Source organism: Ictalurus punctatus, chromosome 1 (genome assembly GCF_001660625.3).
Source record: "Ictalurus punctatus breed USDA103 chromosome 1, Coco_2.0, whole genome shotgun sequence".
Lineage (NCBI taxonomy): Eukaryota > Metazoa > Chordata > Actinopteri > Siluriformes > Ictaluridae > Ictalurus > Ictalurus punctatus.
This window is the reverse complement of record NC_030416.2, coordinates 4381210-4402661: the sequence shown is the minus strand read 5'-3', so window position 1 is coordinate 4402661 and position 21452 is coordinate 4381210. Positions and strand designations below refer to the sequence as shown.

General features: G+C 37.4%; 2 protein-coding genes across 5 annotated transcripts in view; one reads left to right on the top strand and one right to left on the bottom strand.

Annotated features, from left to right (window-relative positions):
* dnah5 (dynein, axonemal, heavy chain 5) overlaps positions 1-13849 on the bottom strand; it is a 106280-nt gene extending 92431 nt beyond the window's left edge. The window contains exon 1 of the mRNA XM_053679503.1: positions 13593-13849. Coding sequence (XP_053535478.1) covers positions 13593-13682 — 90 coding nt within the window. The 5' untranslated portion in view covers positions 13683-13849. The remainder of the gene's footprint in view (positions 1-13592) is intronic.
* Positions 13850-20741: 6892 nt separating this feature from the next.
* The window catches only part of triob (trio Rho guanine nucleotide exchange factor b), a 132211-nt gene continuing 131500 nt past the window's right edge, over positions 20742-21452 (top strand). For all 4 annotated transcript variants that reach the window (XM_053679489.1, XM_053679483.1, XM_053679490.1 and 1 more), the window contains exon 1: positions 20742-21008. In XM_053679489.1, coding sequence (XP_053535464.1) covers positions 20942-21008 — 67 coding nt within the window. In that variant the 5' untranslated portion in view covers positions 20742-20941. The remainder of the gene's footprint in view (positions 21009-21452) is intronic.

Below are 21452 nucleotides of genomic sequence, written 5' to 3'. Positions count from 1 at the left end.
AATTTTCTCGTCGGAACTGTTCAGTTAGCAGTGTTTCAAGTTTGAACACAGCAAAGACAGGCTACATACTTTAATTGCTGTAATCTGACTGTTCGAAATCAGAGACGACTGAAGCTGAACTTTAGGCTGGACTGTTTTCGAGTCACTCATCGTACACGGGTTTGGACAAAAAAAAACTCCAGGTGAAGAAAAAAAAAATCAAACTCTCAGACATCCAATTCCTTTCATCCAATACAGGTTCCTTTCATCCAATACAGGTTCCTCCGAGTCACGCTGCGGACACGTTCTGAAACTCTGCTCGACTGAGCAACCATGAGTGTTTTAGCTTCCAGCGCCTGTTTTCTGCTCCAACTTCAACAAGCTCATTGACCGGTTGCTTGGGATTCTTCTGCAAGTGGATTTTAGGACGTCGTAAAGACAGACAGACACAATAGGACAAAGACCGAAAACTGGCCGACCAGACTCATTGGGGCCTCTCGTTAAAAGACGGAGACTGTAAAAGTTGCTTGCCTGGGCTGCTAGGAAACACTGTTTAAATTTTTTTTTTAAAAAAACAGCAAGCCAATAAATCTACCTGTATATTGTACGCTAGATGTGGATCTGCATTTTCTGAAGTAATAGAAACACCATCATGCTGGATGCCCGTAAAAATGTCTACTGTACGCTGAATGCTGAGCAACTCGAATTTAAAGTCAATATTTATTGTACCAATCATGTCTTTTTTTTCTTGTTAAATGCTTTATTAATATATATATATATATATATATATATATATATATATATATATATATATATATATATATATATATATACAAATGTTGTTAAAAAACCTTTCGCAGGTTATAACATTTAACATTTAACAACTCTTTTGTTAGTGACATCTCGATAAAACTAAATATTTTTGATGTAAATATTCTACAGAGGTCACATTTTTCAGTATGACAGTATGATATTTTGTCCTTTATACCACAGCACTGTTGAATACTCAATTCTGACTGGTCGACAGGTGTTGGCAGTGCTTTGTAAAGGGTGTAATTTTAACACTTTCCTGGATAATTAAAAAAAAACAAAAAAAACTTATGCAGATTCTTTAGATGTTTTATATTATTTAAAATTGCTCATCATATAAATGGCTTTTTCTAAATATCACTTATATTAAAAATATTATATTAAAGACATTAGACTACATATTGGAAGTTCATGAGTTCAAATCCCAGCACCACCACCACCTTGAGCAAGGCCCTTAACTCTCAAGTGCTCTGTTGTATAAATGAGGTAAATGCAAGTTGTAAGTCTGGATAAAAGCATCTGTCATATGCCATAAATCACAATAGAGATTTAGAGATTATTTACATCTTATATTTTTAAAAATAATTTAAAAAACAACTTAAATTGACTGTCCATAAGTGTGGATACTTGTTTTCCAAGGCTTTGCTGTTTCTAAGTAACTTTTTTTTTGTTGCATTATTAGACTCACGACAGACAGGGAATTACTTTTTATAGCTGTTTTAACGTAAGGAACTAACTTAAATGTAACAATGAGCCTCAATTATACGGACAAGCTTTATACGGACAGAGTTTTCCGTAAATGAATTCAGGGGTGGAAAACATCCGTAGCCTACTCGTGCTCCTGTATAAATATATGCATAAAAAGACTAACTAATGTAAACCTTGCTTGATCGACTTCAAATCATAGATTGCTGCACTTTTATATTTGGAATATACCGTGAGGTTAAACTGCTTATTTTTATTACGTTTATTGGAAAATAATCAACTTTGGGGTTGAAACAATAATTTGCCTCCAACTATATGCCCCTCAAATGGTTTATTTCTTACATATTGTCCATGTCTAGTACATTGTCACCAATATATGTCATTGTATTCAACACATTCCTGCAACTTCCAAGGCCTTCCAAAGCTGAGCGTCTGCTGTGGTGATTCCAGCCAGGATATCTCATTCCTCCATTTTCTCCATTTACAGTCCACTCCTAGATCTTCAACAAGATGGTGTGAACTTCTAGCATAAATTAAAAGTTACTCAAAACTCTAGCCCATGTTTTCCGAGATTTCTGCTTTGTAGAGTTTCACATTTCATGCCACAGTCTACTAAATTGATGATGCGGTCTGCATTCGCATACAATGTCCTCAAGATTTACCTTCATTTTTAGTATTCCCATAGTTGATCAAAACATGGTTGGCTGACTTGAGCTGAGAGACATCTAGTCAAACAGCAAGACAGCAGAGTGAAGATTTATGGTCCAACTTGAGGTCATGCTCCAAGGGAACGGTAAGACAAGCCTGAGCAAGCGGAAGCAAGCCCAGTTACTGACCTGTGGAACTCCTCTTGTTCTTCAGTTAGAAAGAAACAATATCACACAGCAGCAACTGTTGCCTAGTAAACCTGCCCATGTCAAGGTGGCTTTCTCAAAGCAAGAACGCAACACCCTGAAACTTGATGACCACAAACAAACACACTGGTCCATGCCAACAGAGGATATGGCATAGAGTGGTGTAATGGTTGAAAGTGGAAACAAACACATTCAACCCTATTCCTTCAACCATAATCATGCCCACCTGACTATCTAATCATTGCCTTAAGAAATTCTTGATTAACTAGAAGAAGAAGAAGAAGAAGAGTCAAATATATATTACAGCACTGTAAAATTATTTTTCTTTACATATCCCAGCTTGTTAGGAAGTTAAGGTCAGAGCACAGGGTCAGCCATGACATGGCACCTCTAGAGCAGAGAGGATCAAGGGTCTTGCTCAAGGGCCCAACAGTGGCAGTTTGGCGGTGCTGGGGCTTGAACCCCCAACCTTCTGATCAGTAACCCAGAGGCTTAACCCATGAGGCACCACTACCATTAAAACAGGTGTGTTAGATTTTGGTTGGAGATGAAACCTGCAGGAAGGTAGCTCTCCAGGAACAAGGTTGGTGACCAGTGCTCTAAACCAATATTGCATAAATTTACACCAATTTCACATCAGGTTTTTTTTTTTCAACTGTTTGACCATGCGACAAATAGCCAAGAAAACCAGAAACACAGGCAATATCAACCAATTACTATTTGACAAATACTATAATTGCAAAAGACATAGAGATCTACTCCAAGCCAATATTAACTAAAACCAATGAAAGCGAAAAAGTACAACACACATGGACACACCATATCTGGACACACCAAGAAAGACGAAACCTTTCATCATGCAAGTATGAAGGCTTCCTGTGGTGAACACAAGCTAAATCGAAGTCTGGAATGTCACCATGAAAAGTGTCTAACGCATATCTTGGTCTTACCTTCAGAACCTTGGACACACTTTGCTTCCAAAGCTGCTTCCTAAACACATGAGACATCATGGATCCTGACGCCAGTGTCTCAGGTTTAGGAAACAGCACTGTACTAGATAGATATTTGATGTCAGTACTGGAGCAGGAAATGCTCACACCTTGAACGAAAACTCTACCTGTACTTCTGGCATTTAAATACCTTTACAGACCACACACACACACCTGGATCTAGTAAAACATAAATTGTGTATGTGAAACATTATTGCTGCAAACACCTTTGAAGGTGATGTTACACAGTGTTGGTGAAGTGTCTAATTCTCATTTTGGCCAAAAGCCAGTGGCAATAGTTTAGGCTGCGGGTGTATTGATCACAAATTCAGGTGTTTGGAAACACTGTATGACCATCTACAGTAGCTACGTGAAGTAACTTAACTTCTAATGTAAGAAAGTAGTATACACAGTTACCACTTAACTTAAGCACATACAGTATACAGTATGTACATATTCACTTGAATGGAAGATGATGCTGGGAAACTACAGTACATATTAACACAGTTTCATGACACTGTTTTATACAACAGCTGAATGTAAATACATATGTGTTTATAGCAATTGGTTAGCAGGAGCTAACAAGCTACCACAAACTAGATAAAGGAACCTGCTAATAATATTCAACTTCACAAGCTCATACGCTCAAGGCACTTAGTATTCTCCAAAGTTTAGTCAACATACCATGCACTATATGGCCAAAAGTTTGTAGACACCTGATTATCACACCCATACATGAGTCTTCCCAAAAATGTTGCCAGAAATTGTTTTTTTATGATTTCTTTCTATAGAAAGAACCCTTTATTTTAAAAATATACAGTTAACTATAGAAATATTTTTGATTTACTTATCATGGAATACCATTTTTGTGAGGCTAAAGACACACACTTTGCTCGGATGTTAAAAGCTGTATAACCCTGAAGCGCTGATTAGACCGAAGATAAACTTGAGACCTGTAGGTTCGGCTTACCTTATCCTGAAAGTCTGGTTCGTTGCTCAGCATCTCGGCCATGTTCCTAAATAAGCCTCTTCTTAATTAATACAGCAATTTCCGAGGTCGTTAGCCAAATGGTTAGATCCTTAAGCTGACCTTCATGTTTTATCGAGCATATTTGGTTCGCTCCTCGATGAGCTAGCTTAGTCTAGGGTGACCATCTGTTTCTGCTTGGAGATTAACAAAAGGTGGCTGTGTCCCCTTTCACATATCAAATGTAGGATATGTACCTGATTGGACTACTGCTGTTAGCATGTCTCTTTTTTTAAAAAAAAAAAAAAGGAATCAACATCTGTGTCACTCCATACAGTGCAGCGTTTCTCAATACACACTCCTTAAGTGTTATGGATGGACCTGTGAATGGCATTGTGAAAAGCAGTTTCTATGCTAATGAGCTGAAAGTAAGATACGTCTGATTCTAATACCAAGGGAAACAAAAACACAAAACTCTAAAATAATAATAATAATAATAATAATAATAATAATAATAATAATAATCAAACCACACAGATTTCTAGACTAACTGAATCAGGTATTAGCTGCTACAAGGCTGCTAACTATGATCCTGATGCCCTACCTTTGGATGGAGCCCTCATCAACTGGAGGCTACAGCCTGGAGATTGCTTAGGATGGTAAAGTTTGGACTGCAATTACCACCTGCAGTTTTGCACTCAGGACTCTTTTGGTAAACAGTGGACTAGTTCAACAAAGAGACTTCATGTTGAAACCATAATGAACTTTCTTTTACTTTCACACTATCTGTTGTTACCCAGATGAGGACGGGTTCCCTTCTGAGTCCGGTCCCTCTCAAGGTTTCTTCCTCATATCATCTTAGGGAGTTTTTCCTCGCCACCTTCACTACCGGCTCGCTCAATAGGGATAAATTCACACACTTAAAATCTGTATCCCGTGTTTATGTTTCTGTAAAGCTGCTTTGAGACACAATGTCCATTGTTAAAAAGTGCTATACAAATAAAATTGAACTGAATATCAAAGCTTGTACTGTACATATCACTATGTATTTGAAATAATTACATGCCTTTATATATTTTCTAAAGCTAATTTAAATTTTGTTCCAGGATTTCCAATGTTGATAATCAGAAATAACAAAAATAACAGCGAATGCTTCATTTTTACATGGCTGCTAGCATGTTAGCGAAACTTACGCTACTGCAGCTCTCAGTTTTAACGCTTTCTCATTTTGGAAGCTGACCGAAATGGCGGAATGTTAGTATAATAGTAATAGTAATCATTTGAGGCTCATGTAAGGCTACATGTGATGCTTTATGATTAGATACAATATCTGATTTTAAAACAGAAGCTTCTAAATTTCCTGTAATAGCAGCTCTGACAGGCGTTCCAGCTGCAATTCACAGGTGTATATCAATGTGCTCTTTCTAATTTCTAATTTCTAATTTTCAATTGTTTCTATAGTAACGGTTACATCACATGGACTTGATGATGACGGGTCAGCATAATTTTAGCCTAACAATAAACAGATTAAACATGTGTTGTTGATTAAGAAAGAAACATGTGTAATTGTTGATATGGTGAAGTGTAAGGAAGGAGTCTCCAGTGTTTGTGCTTTTCTTCTGCAGGGAGCATCCACTTTCTGGTTTCTTGGTAATATGACACGCTATAGGGGGTTTTTTGGTATGTTTTTTTTCTCTCTACAACTTAGTAAGACAAAAACAAAATGCAGTTTATAATGTTACACAGAAACGGTCTTGAAGACTTTACGGTCTGCAAGTGCATTAATATAAACCTGTGATTCACAGCTGTGGTATAAACACGTTTGTTTATTAATAATTCAGGACGCTGAATAACAACTTTCTTACTGCTTTAGCTGATTAGACATAAACTCCCTCCATTTTCCCTCCATTCTAGTGTTAAATCATTCATTTTTAGTATGCATTAAAACTCTGGTTTTAGTGGCAAGACTTCGCTAGCAAACCTAAATATCGCATCATATATTGTATACCGTAAACAATTTTCAAGAATCATGATTTGATATTTTAGCTAGGCCACGTCGAGTGTCAACACTTCCACTTTGGTCATTGACTTGTTATCACGTGTGAATTTGTCATCATTATAGATGTCCCGCACTATCATTATTTCACAGCCTGAACAGGGCTTTATTCATGGAGCACATGACGTTTCAAAACACGGACTTGCAGATGTATGCGGGGGGATGGGGGGTGGGGTGCACATAAAATATTTTTTTATGCTAATCAGAAACAGAAATTGTAAAAACAGTGGCTCCCAGGATACCACAAGACAACAAAGTTCACTCAAGCAAAAGACAACCTCTTATTACTGGCCCCTTCCTCAACTTTCCAATTAGGCCAATTAAAAAAGCCTCAAAGGAACACGTCCGGGCACGTAAACTGCGCCAAAAGAGTGTGTGAGCTGTTGCGGCTGGCGTTCAAAAAACCGACTGTGAAGCTTTGCTTTTAAAGGCATTTTGATGCTATCAATATTTCAAAGCATCATGGCTGATTTTGCTGCACTGAGCTGCCTTTTAGCAAGGGCTCCTGTAACCAGAGACCCATGATGAATTATGCAGAAGGACTGAAAACTGGTGACGAGATACACACACACACACACACACACACACACACACACAACTCAGTGTTTAAACTGTCACGTATAACTGTCATTACGAGGCATTTGGTCCCCACAAACAGAGAATATGCACACAGAGATGAAGCAAGTTAAAAGTTAAAATAATATGCACAAAAAGAGCAAAATGAGTAACGATTACCAATCAGTATAATGTGCATGGGACTTGAAGCCAAGTCTCGCACCATCACTCTTTTTTAAAATATTCTTATTTTGGGGCAATAAATCACACTGGCCAATATTTACAGCAAATTTGAGCTTACTTGTCTTGTGTTGGTCGTGTGTTATTACACCTATTGTCTCAAACAAAGAGAATGCGTAGACACATTCACTGGCATGCAACAATTACACTATAATTTAATTAAAAATAGACTATCCATGTATCTATTTTGCTTCAAGATTGGTGTAATTAATCTTCGGTGTACTAAATACTTAATCCCTAAACTTGAATCCTGTGGCACTAAATAAATAAATAAATAATCACCCAGTTACAAGAAGTGGAAAAACCTGGCAACCCTCTCAAGAAGCACTTGTTAATGCTGTATGATAACCATATTATATATATATAAACAAACAAAAAAAAAGGTATACTGTTCTAGTGTGACTTCATCTGATCAACAAGTATACTCTGCAATGCTAGTATACAATGTCTTCCTCAAGTATTAACCCGCCTTGAACTTTTCCACATTTTGTAGTGGTGCTGGATCTGGAACTGGAATGGATTTTGACCATTGACGCAATATGTCTAATATTTTATTGTTTGTTGCTTGCGTGAATATTCACCCAGCAGCTCAATACTTGGTAGAACCATGCTGAGTCTCTGTCAGCTTTGCACATAAAAGAACGTGATATTTAATTGCCCAATCTCTATCAGATTAGATGGAGTACGTTGGTGGAGAGAAATTTTCCACAGAAGTTTTCCAACAGATTCGAAATTGGATAGAAGTCGACTGGGACAAACTAACAAATCCAGGTTTTTGATTTGAACCATGGCTAGTTGCTCACTCTGTGCTGATGAAAAGTATCACCATAACATGATGCTACCACCAACATGCTTCACACTGGGAATGGTGTTTCTCATCACCCTGAGAAACACCATTCCCAGCAATGTTGGGTTTCCACCAAACATAGTGCTTTGTGTCAAGGCTAAAAAGTTCCATTTTGGTCTTATCAGACCAGAGAACCTACCACATGAGGAGATGTGGTACCACCTTTATCACAAAATGTAACTTTTTTGTTGCAACTGGTCTTCATGATACAGTATGTTTAGGTACTGTATACTATACTCCAGGTAGTATTTACATTGAGATAATGTGACATTAAATTAAATTGCAAATTTAAATCTACATTTATTACTTAGCATTTGTAATTTGGACATTTCTGCCAGTGCATGTCAAACGAGTGCTGTAATTACAGTTAGTGTACATTGTTCCCCAAGTATACATTAGTAAACTTGGATAAATTTGTAATATAATCAAATTGAGAATACAATTTACTTCCAACTTTACACATTTCCAAACCATGTTAAAAAGTTGACAGAAGATGACAAGAGTGTTGAAAAGACTACTGGAACACAGTCGTGGGATAAATCAAAACTCTGCATAGACCCTTTCAGAGAGCATGTAGCAATGTACTCAACCTTGCCTCAAGTAAACGCTCACATAAAACACACAGATGCGAACTGTGCCGGTGTGCTGATTAGCACACAGCTGGCGACTGCTCGATGAAAGAATCAACAAGCACATTTCCATATGCACGTAACATCTGGACAAACAACATTCTGCCTCAATCCATCATCCTAAAGGGAAGAAAGAAGATACTTCATAAACACGTCCAAGAGTAAATAAAATGACAGATTGCGCTGATTAATTTCACTGAATACAGGTGTATTTCACCTCGAGGGTGCTCAGAAATGCTAGCATACCAAACATAAACTAGCACACTTCACCTCAGATGTACTCAGAAATAATAGCATGTCAAACGTAAACTAGCACACTTCACCTCAGATGTACTCAGAAATAATAGCATGTCAAACGTAAACTAGCACACTTCACCTCAGATGTACTCAGAAATAATAGCATGTCAAACGTAAACTAGCACACTTCACCTCAGATGTACTCAGAAATGCTAGCATGTCAAACGTAAACTAGCACACTTCACCTCAGATGTACTCAGAAATGCTAGCATATCAAACGTAAACTAGCACACTTCACCGCAGATGTACTCAGAAATGCTAGCATATCAAACGTAAACTACCACACTTCACCTCAGATGTACTCAGAAATGCTAGCATATCAAAACGAAACCAGTGGGCCTCTGTGTGAGGAAAACACTCTTAGCTAGCAGGCTAGGAATGAAAGCATCTTGTTTAACTTACATAATCTGATTTTTGCTAAATAAAATAATAAAATCCTAGTTTTAGGGAAATACAATTATGCTTTATTAAAGGTGTCAAAGCACCACATTTTGGTCTAAAAAGGTTTCGGCCACCATGCATAAATCCTGTTGATATCACATAGACAGTCTTGGGGAGTACCGGAATACAGGTAACTGTGTTACGTAAACAGGATACAAAAAAAACTGCTAACTGTAATCTGTTAAAGTTATGTCAAAAAAACAAAGTAATCAGATTACAGGTACATTTTGTAAAATAAATAAATAAATAAATAAAAGGGAATACTATCAGGATTACAATTTTTTCACATTTAAAATCAAAGGAATTAATCTTCTCATCCTCTTTTCCCTGAAATATCCTCTTTTCGGACCTCAAAAAAAGCGTCTAGCTGGGATTTCTATATTTTAGAAAATGTCCAGGATTCGGCTTTAGTTTCATTATGATGTGTTTATGGTCTAATACTACATCATGTGTACTACATCATGTGTCCTCTCTGTAATTCCCGCATTCTCGCACACCAATTGGTCAATTATAAAAGGCGTGCCACAACTATTGGCCAGATTCCTTCCTCTCAACCATTAGCCTATTCTCAGAGAAAGCGTGAAGGTGAAGTGATGTTGTGTACGGTGTCAACCAGTTGCTTGACAGTAGCTGCAAATGCCAGCTGTCCTGAGTCGAAATAATGCCCATGACCATATAAGGTCATTTTTAATTTTATGTTATCGCATTGCTTCTTATTACATGGCCGTGCAAATGTGTGAATGATGGCAGAAGGTACACTCGTGGCATCTGATATTTTATTTTATTTTTTTCCACAGACATTCAAAAGAATGTAGGAAACAAATGTCAATTTTATTTAAAAGCAATTTTATATATTTTTATCTATATATTTGTGATGCTAACAGTGTGTCTTTACCAACGTATTAACGTTTGCATTCATAGTAACACTGTTCTGAACGTGATTTCCCCACCAAAAAAAAGAAAAAAGAAAAAGGTGACCTCTTTTTGGAAAACCAGAATATGGTCACCCTATCTTTTGACAAAACACAATATAGACAGCTACTTGATTATAGTTCTCTCTCACCAGCCGTGACTCACGTGAGCAACAACCCGGTGCGTGCGCAAATAAATCTTGGTTAATGTTGGTAGAAATGAACACAAATTGTTTTTAGGATGTTAATGTTAATGTAATGCTTTTATTTCATTGTACTAAAACAAATCCAAACATGTTTTTAAGCTCTAAATTAAGCTCAAAATAAAAGTATTTTAGATCATATTGCTTTTCTTTCAACTTTATTTACATATGTGACCTTGAAGTAATCCAAAAGTAATCAGATTACATTACTTTCATATTGTGATACTTACATTACTTATGTTATTGATGACATTTTTTTAATGAAGCAATTTGTAACGGTAACGAAATACATTTTTTAATTAGCCCCTCCCAACCCTGCATATAGGTACTTACATGTAAATTGTCTGGCATTTGCAAAAGCAAATAATGTTTGTGTAATGAAAACCTGTTGGGTTTTTTTTTTTTAATGTGTGAGTAGCACCCCCTAGTGGCCTACAGCACCATGTTCATGAATCTGATCTTATTCAAAGAGATATTAATGGTGCTGAGTTCGTCCCAGGACTGCCAGACCTTAAGGTTCTTAACCCCTTAACCTCTCATGAGCTGATGAGGTGGGTCCAGATTTACTTTCCTCACTGTACCTGTAAACTTTTCCTATTCATTTCAGTGCAGCCACTGAAAAATTCATTATAATTACTGAATCATGGCTGATTCCATGACTGTGTTGCAATTTAGCCATAGTATCTCTTATAGTAATTCAAGCTGGATAGGAAGGGATTTATCTGTAAATCGTTTGTAGGAGCGTTTACGCAAAAAAATTTGGTATTCATGAAAATCTTGTAAATTCGGAAAAACGTCCGTATCCTTCTCGTGCTCCTCGGTGTGTGTAAAATTACACGCAAGAAGGTATTCAAATCATATGCTGTAATTTGTATGGATTACAGCACTTTTGAATCTGGAATATACCGTCGAGTTTAAAAGGCTTATTTCCTGTTACTTTTACAGCATTTAGTAGACGCCCTTATCCAGAGCGACTTACAGAAGTACTTTGGAGTCTCCATCAAAAACACATCCTCATGCTAGTTCCTGAGGTCAGGGAAAAAACAGTCGTTTTATATTAATGCCATTCATTAAACAAATATAAAATAAAGAAAGCCAGCCAACACAAACCCATAAATTACTGTAAGAAATAAAACAAAATATTCAATCATGACAAAAGATTTGGCGCTGTATAAACGGAGGATGGGTCGGTCTGTTGCCGTAAACAAATGCCTTAGCTGATGGAATATTTAGCATTCGAATGTTATAAGAAGTAGGATGATTAATATCATATATTATTAAATTTTTTTTGCTGTGGAAGTGAGTCTAAACAGCTTCCATTTCTGCCTTTCAGACTTTACCCTGATTGTTCAAATCGTGCTCTAAGCTGTCTGTGCACCTGACCTTATATGGAATTTTGTGGGCGGTCCTACATGCAAATGAGCTGTGTCAGTGATGGACTTATTTATGCAAGCGAGTACAAAGAAATTTTTTTTGTTTGCTTGTTTACTAAATGACTGATAAATGAGGCCCATTGACTGCATTTTGCCATTAAATGAGTAAGAATATAAATGATTTACTAAAAAAAAAAAACATTATTAATAATTTACTTTCAGTCTGTAGTTTGGTTGATGGGGTTGTACTGTGTTTCCAGAGTCAGTCGATATCACGATATCTCTGTAAATAGAAGAAGAAAATACGGCGACAATTTTCTTCTTCACAAGATCTTCAGGAAATCTGGATGTTAAGCATAACAAATTGAGTATATGTGACTCAAATATACATTTTTAATGACCTACAGTATAATGAGAAAAGGATGATTCAAGCATGAGATTAAAACCGATTTGGATATATATAAAAACGTCACAATAATAATACAGTTTTTGAAGTAGTATATTTGCATAATCATATTTCAAGTCAGTTATAAATGCTGTTGATTAATGATTAATATTTATGATATTTACCTGAAACTTGGTACCTACATACAGCAGGTTGTTTTTGAAGGACACTTTAAAATCAGTGATTAAAAAAGACATTTACACATGCGGTATTACAGAAACACTTAGACGTCTAACAACCCCGGAGTCCGTCTCACTCTAGACACCAAACAAAGTACTGCACACGCGGCGAGCACTAGGCATTCGTGTGGAAAATCACGCGGAATGTTCTAGTTAATGATTATATGTTACGTGATGCCGCAACAAATGCATGCTAATTGAATTGTTTTGTGGGGTACGTGAGCTTTGATTTGGATTAGAGTCCAGAAAAAGAACTGCTGTACCAGTATGAGGGCTACGGGTGTGCACTACACAGTAGTATACTGTACAGTGTTGTGAGCTTTCCATCTGTATGCTCGTATCGAAGTTGCAGAGAAGAGCAGAGAGCATTTGTACTTTGCTGTACGTGTACGATTCTATAGTGAAACTGGTGTTGGATTTTGTTGACTGTACTGCAGAGAATAATGAAACCGGAAGGAAGTGAAATCCTTCACACCCTTGTGATGAGACAATGTGGGAGCAATAAAACAACGTGTGCTGCAGTATCTGACAATGATGTAAGTACGCATAGTCCCAATACTGACCCATACAACACCCAGCATCTCCTGACTTTCATGAACACCTCTACAGAGATCTTATCCCTGACAATGATAGATATAGATATAGACAGACAGACAGACAGACAGACAGACAGACAGACAGATAGATAGATAGACAAACAGACAGACAGACAGGTAGACAGGTAGATAGATAGATAGATAGATAGATAGATAGGCAAACAGACAGGTAGACAGGTAGACAGATAGATAGACAGACAGACAGGTAGACAGACAGACAGACAGACAGACAGACAGATAGATAGTCTTTCTACAGGAAGTCCCAGATATGTAGGACTATCTGGTTAATGGTTCTTGAAAGGTTCTCCTATTGTTCCTCCCATTAAAGGTTCTATGTAGAACCTTAATAGAGTGCTTCTCTATTAAAAACGGGTGTATAATTGGAACCTACATAGGAGGAAAAACCCCTAGAAGGCAGACAGACCCACTAAAACAGGCCCTAACTCTGATGTACCTTTTAGTGTCTTTCCACGATGTACAAGACTCTCTGAAGTTAAAGATAAATAGAATATTCACCTGTATGTCCCGGATGCTTTCTCCGGTAGTCACGGGTTGAGTCGCTCGCCCTCTCAGGTTCGTCCTCAACGAGCGCACACCGGACGCCATCCTCCCACGCTGGACACTCGGAGAAACAAGTTTTAATTCCTAATTAAATTCATCGAAAAGTTACTGAAACGCGCGCGCTGTTTTTATTTCACTCAAATTCCTTATTCGTAGAGTGCGGCGCGAGCACAGCTGCGCACCTTCTTTTTTTCCGCGCTCGAGCCGAAAATGTTGTTGGTGGTTACCATGGATAAGCACGTGCCGGGTCTCTGAGAGAGAGAGAGAGAGAGAGAGAGAGAGAGAGAGAGAGAATGAATGAATGAATAACTAAAGTAAGTAAAGTAAATTCACTTTTTTATTTATTTATCACACATAATAAATAATTAAAGACTATAAGCGGGGAGACAAAGCGAAACTGGGGGGATTCTGATGGAATTCAATGTAAATCAATGATCTACTTTGTATATTGTGTGTTGTGTGTGATTTTCAATCATAACCAGCAGGGGGCGACGTTTGATAACTTCATTCAAACTCCCCAAACTCGGTAAATGGAAATTGCATCAATAAACTGCCCAAGCCCCACCCCACCCCCTCATTTACCTCGAGATTACTAGATATTGCAAAAGCATGGCATGTTGAAAATTTATATAAAATTATGAATGTTTATTTTATCCTAACTTGTTTCTAATTTCTGCAAGATGCTTGCAGATTTGAGTAATTAATTGTCATTTATGACCCTTTCAGCATATTCCTAACATTGAGGTCAGTATTAGGTTAATAAGGTGCTTTTTGTTAAACATAGATTTTCTTTAGCATTGTAGACAATTCATCAACATTACATTCTTAAGAACATTGAATATGGTGTAAAATAAATAAATAAATAAATAAATAAATAAATAAATAAATAAATAAAACGCTTTCTTGGGCGTGTGTGTAGAGAGGTCTTCCATAAGACCCTCTGTTTAAACCCAACCCCTTTCCCTTAAAGTGAAGGGAATAATGAGTCATTTCACTGATCTGATTCTTTTGAACGAATCAAATGAATCAAACTGATTCATCAAACTGATTCATTTAAATAACCATTGATCTTCAGTAACTCTGGATCTTTTCATTCACTCATTTATTCATCTTCAGTAACTCTGGCTCATTCTTTCATTCATTTATTCATCTTCAGTAACTCTGGCTCATTCTTTCATTCATCTTCAGAAACTGGATTATTTCATTCATTCATTCATTTATCTATCCTCAGTAACTCTGGATCGTTTCATTCATTCATCTACAGTAACTCTGGATAAATTAATTAATTAATTTATTCACATTCAGTAACTCTGGATCATTTAATTAACTAACTAATTCATCAATCTTCAGTAGCTCTATCATTTCAGTCATTTATGAATTTATTCATTCCTCTTCAGTAACTCTGGATCATTAAGTCAGTCAGTCATTCATTCATTCACTCACTCATTCATCTTCAGTAACTCTGGATCATTTCATTCACTCATTTATTCATCTTCAGTAAGTCTGGCTCATTCTTTCATTCATTTATTCATCTTCAGTATCTCTGGTTCATTCTTTCATTCATCTTCAGTAACTCTGGATTATTCTTTCAATCATTTTCAGAAACTCTGGATTATTTCATTCATTCATTTATTTATCTATTGTCAGTCACTCTGGATCATTTCATTCATTCATCAATTCATTCATTCACCTTCTGTAACGCTGGGTCATTTAAGCCAGTCAGTCATTTATTGATTCACTCACTCATTCATCTTCAGTAACTCTGGATTATTTCATTCATTCATTCATTCATTTATCATCAGTAACTCTGGATCATTTCATTCATTCACTCATTCATACATTCATTCATTTATCTATCATCAGTAACTCTGGATCATTTCATTCATTCACTCATTCATACATTCATTCATTAATCTTCAGTCACTCTGGATCATTTAATTCATTCATCAATTCATTCATTCATTCACCTTAAGTAACTCTGGATCATTTTAGTCGTTCATTCGTCATTTCAGTCATTTATTCATTCATCCGTTCCTCTTCAGTAATTCTGGACCATTTAAGTCAGTCAGTCATTTATTCATTCACTCACTCATTCATCTTCAGTAACTCTGGATAATTTAAGTCAGTCATTCATTCATTCATCTTCAGTAACTCTGGATCATTTAAGTCAGTCATTCATTCATTCATCTTCAGTAACTCTGGATCATTTAAGTCATTCATTCATCTTCAGTAACTCTGGATCAATTCATTCTTTCCTTCATTCATCTTCAGTAACTCTGGATCATTTAAGTCAGTCATTCATTCACTCACTCACTCATTCATCTTCAGTAACTCTGGACCATTTAATTATTTCATTCATTCATCTTCAGTAACTCTGGACCATTTAATTCTTTCATTCATTCGTCTTCAGTAACTCTGGACCATTTAATTATTTCATTCATTCGTCTTCAGTAACTCTGGACCATTTAATTCTTTCATTCATTCGTCTTCAGTAACTCTGGACCATTTAATTATTTCATTCATTCATCTTCAGTAACTCTGGACCATTTAATTCTTTCATTCATTCATCTTCAGTAACTCTGGACTATTTAAGTCAGTCAGTCATTTATTCATTCACTCACTCATTCATCTTCAGTAACTCTGGATCATTTAAGTCAGTCCTTCATTCACTTACTCATTCATCTTCAGTAACTCTGAATTATTTCATTCATTCATTCATTCATTTATCTATCATCAGTAACTCTGGATCATTTCATTCATTCACTCATTCATACATTCATTCATTAATCTTCAGTCACTCTGGATCATTTAATTCATTCATCACTTCATTCATTCATTCATCTTCAGTAACTGGATAAATTCATTCGTTCATTCACCTTCAGTAACTCGGGATAATTTCAGTCATTCATTCGTCATTTCAGTCATTTATTCATTCATTTGTTCCTCTTCAGTAATTCTGGACCATTTAAGTCAGTCAGTCATTTATTCATTCACTCACTCATTCATCTTCAGTGACTCTGGATCATTTAAGTCAGTCATTTATTCATTCATCTTCAGTAACTCTGGATCATTTAAGTCATTCATTTATTTATTCACTCACTCACTCATTCATCTTCAGTAACTCTGGATCATTTAAGTCAGTCACTCATTCACTCAGTCATTCATTTTCAGTAACTCTGAATGATTTAATTCATTCATTCGTTCACTCAGTCATTCATTATCAGTAGCTCTGGATCATTTAAGTCAGTCATTCATTCATTCATCTTCAGTGACTCTGGATCAATTCATTTATTCATTCATTTTCATTAACTCTGGATCATTTCATTCATTCATTCGTTTATTCTTTCATCTTTGGTAACTCTGGAACAATTTCAAAAAGTAGTCAGACACTATACTCTGTCTGTTCAAAAATCTGACTTTAGATTATAAATGTATGCAATAAAATACATTTAGCAGGAACCACCGAGTTTCACTGCTTGCAGGAGGTTTAAATATTAGACGTTGTGGGGTCGATCTTGGGCTGTAGTTTGTCTGAGAATGTCCACACTCACTTTAATGTCCAATTAATTTAGAAGAGTTGTGTGTTCAATCAACAATGGGATGGTGAGAGGTGGACTGGTTTTGCAGAGTTACTGTTAATACCATGACATTTCACATGTTCTCGTACGAGTTTCCTTCAGGTTCTCCAACCTCCCAAAAACATGTCTGTAGGGGGATTGGCCATGGTAAGTACCCTAGTTTTCCAATGATAGCTTCCGGATCCACCACGACCCTGACCAGGATAACGTGGTTATTGACTATAGATTAAGATATCTTCAGTCATTATTCTGAATAAGCAATTTGTAATTCTTACCAGTCAAAAACTATTCATAGATATCCAAAATGTAATTATGGTTAGTCAGGTAAAACCCATTTTATGATCAAATGGCTTGCCATAGAAACGAGCCACCATTTGTAAGAGAGAGCTAACTGTCTTCTTTTGTATTCATGAGCTTAGAGACAGACAGGATTGGCTACTGTTGTTGTAATCAACAGGGGAGAAGGTAATGCCATCTTTCCCATCCAGAGAACAGCGCCAATTTTTGCTGTCGTGACCAATGATGGTTGTGAATTATTTGTGTAAAAAAATCACACATGATTTGACCTGTTTTTACACATCAGTAGGTTCCCTGTGTCCCACCTAAATCTGGCCCTGGGACCACATTCCCAGTTGAATGGTTTTAATCAATGAGCAAAATATAATGTTTTTCATTTACTGTTCAAATCAAAGCCATAAAGACTTACAGTATGACTAAACTATACTCAGACCACAACAAAAACTTAAAAACAAACTGTATAAACAATTTTTTTTTTTTAATAATTTTTTTTCCCTTGAACACTCCTGATATTGAATCTGATATTACTGCTTATGAGAGAGAAAAATCCAGAAATTCAGCTAGTAATTGCAGCTAGGGATGGGCGATATGGACTTAAAACTATATCACAATATTTTCTGGTATTTATTGCGATAACGTTATCAGTGACGATAAAGATATAGTAACGTTCACCACTGTTTTTGGCTACAAGTAATAGCTGTGATCTTGAGAGCCTCAGAAACACAAACATTGATCTAAAAGTAAAACGGATTTTCTGTAACCAGTTCCAGATTGTACAGGCAGCTCTTTGTTTAGCGATAAACGCCTCCTCAGTTTCACGTCCGCCGTCCGCCGTACTTGTTGGTCGCAGACCGTCACACTCAGAAATACGTCATCAACAAAGCTTTATTGTTATTATCGCGGGAAGACTAATTCTTATCTAGAGGAGAATTTCTACTGGTATATCACGAACGATAAGATATCGCCCCTCCATAATTGCAACTAGTAATTAAAAAATTTTTTTTTTTCCTTCATCCAGGCTGAAATGTCATGAGTCTTCAGTCCAAGGTGAGCCACGGGTCAGTCAACATGCACATTTCAGTTCAAGTGAAAACGTGTCGTTCCAAACCGGACGGTTTATTCGTATCAGAAAACGGAAAAAAATGACAAATTTACCTCTAACTGTTACAAAGTGCTGGCACTGGAGACTCCTTCCATAGATGTTTTGATGAGCCATCGCTCATTGTAGTCTCAGTGCGAGCGTATCTATGTTCCCAGGGTCCTATGTTCCCCATGTTGATATGGCACATAATGAACACATTGTGATTTAAAGCTGGAGTTAGGCTTCAGTATTAGTGAGAGCTGGGACATGTTCATACTTTGCATTTTGCTCCTTTTATGACCCTCCTTTTACTGTGTTTTATAGGCTACAGTGTGACATTTATTCAGTTTAGTGTATACATTTCACTATTGTTCATGCGTGGAGGTGAACTGTATGAATTTAGACTAACAGCTATTTTTACAGCAGCACAAATTCAGGTTCAGCGCGTGCAACCTAGTTCATTTCCCCAGTTCATAACCTTCATAAATTTCAAGTGGGGATGTGTCCTGACTACATCAAACCTTTGGAGAAGTTTACTTAATGTGTGTTAACAGAATTTTGAACTGTAGAGCATAGGACCCTGGGAACATAGGAATAACCCAGTCTCAGATTCCTGACCAGAGTGGAACCCGACGTGGTCTTTTGCTGCTGTAGCCCATCTGCCTCAAGTTTCAGCATATTGTGCATTCTGAGGTGCTTTTTTCTGCCCACCACAGTTGTAAAGAGTTTCTGTTTGAGTTACATGTCATGTCAGTCTGGCTATTCTCCTCTGATCTCGCTCATCAACCAGGCATTTCCATCTGCAGAACTGCTGCTCAATAGATGTTTCAAATGTTTACCGTTGTGTGCGTAAACTCTAGAAAATGTCGTGTGTGAAAATTCCAAGAGATGAGCAATTACTAGAATACTCAAGCGCTGGCTCAAGCTATCTGGCACGAACAACCATGCTGAGAATGATTCTGATGTTCGACGTGATCATTAACTGTAGCTCTTGAACGGTATCTGCATGATATTATGCATTGTGCTGCTGCCACATGATTGGCTGATTGGATAATTGAGCATCCTATACAAATGTGTAGTTTCGGCTTTGCGGCAACCCTTTGTGGAAAGCCCATGTGTGGGTGTGATGGTCAGGTCTTCAGAAACGTTTGGCCTTATAGTGAATGTATGCACAGTGCATCCCGTAGTCTATCCATGTGTATTCAGGATTGAAGACGTTATGTAATAAAGATTCATTATTTCAATGTAATATACTGTACTTAATTTGCTGGTGTTGTCCTGCTGAAATAAAAACAATAGGAACATCACAGAAATTCTAATCTTTTCCACTACAAATACCAAATACCATTAGAAACCACAAGTTAACCATTAAAACCATTACCAAATGTCAAAGGTGTTCTATTGGTTCTTTTATTGGTACCAGTAGAGACCCACAGGGACCATTACTGTTTCCATTCAAACCAAGACAATCGGGGCTCAGGCGCTCAGGGTGGTAGAGCGGGTTGTCCAGTAATCGTAGGGTTGATGATTCGATTCCCGGCCCACATGACTCCACATGCCAGGTATTCTTGGGCAAAACACTAAACCCCAAGTTTCTTGAATAGCAGCTTTGCTACCATTGGTGTGTGTGAATGAGAACCAGTGTAAAGTGCTTTGTAGAACCCCTAAGGCTCTAGTGCTATATAAGTGCAGACCATATACCATTATAACCATTAAAAAGCATTACAGATTGTATGAGGGGTTGTTGTTTTTTTCAGCAGGGTGCATTTTAAAAATGGCTATAAATTTGCTGAGAAACTCGTTGCAGCTTATTTATGACTGTATTTATACTTATTTATAGTGTGGTGCTTGGGATTGGGATCTGAATGAACTTCAGGGACTTAATAGTCAACAACAGAAGTCCATAATAACGCGTTACAATAAACGGGGGGAAAGGTGGTGGTGGGAGGAGGAGGAGTGTGTGTGTGTGTGTGTGTGTGTGTGTGTGTGTGTTTTGGATGGGGGTGGGGGGGATGGGGTGTTGTTGGGGGTCGCGTGCGGTTTTGTTTCTACGTGTAAGTGATTCGTTATCGGCGCTTGCGAATGAATCGATTCCCGCTTGATCCGTTAAGACACACAGAGAACCGATTCATTGGTGATTCGCTCGAGCCAACATGGAGGGTCGGAGCTCGGCGCGCGACCGAGCGGCTCTCAGGACAACCTGGCAAGGGTTGCAATGAAGGAAGAAAGGGATATATATATCTCTATCTATTTTAAACCTCAGAACCTTTCTCTCTCTATCTCTTTTTTAAAATCGTTTAACTCGAGGAAGAATAAAAATTTTTGTTGAGTCGTGATTTGAGGAAGCCATGAGCTCGGGGGAAGGAGAGGACGTGTGTAAGGACGGAGCCGATGTAGCGGCGCACTTCAGAGCCGGTGAGTGCCGAAGGAAGAAGGAGAAAAAAAAAAAGAAATGCATGCTCGAGGGACGGGTTCGGTTCGGTTCTGCGTCTCAGTGTGCTCTGCTGATGTGAGAAAACTAACAAAAGCTCGTGGGTGGATGGGTGGGTGGGTGGGTTTGCTCTGTAGAACAGGAGGATGATGACCCAGCTATGAGGCTGCAGATGGGGTTGCGTGCACGCGCTGTGATGGTGGTGATGGTGATGCAATGGGTATATACTGCTGTTTGCATTCCTTAGATTCGTGTGCGTGTAGCTCTCTGTAGTTTGCTGCGTGCTAGAATGATGTAAACAGTCAGCCACGCGCGCGACGCGTAAACATGCATAGAGAAAAAATATAAACATGCATAGAGAGAAAATATGAACATGCATAGAGAAAACATAAACATGCATAGAGAAAATATAAACATGCATAGAGAAA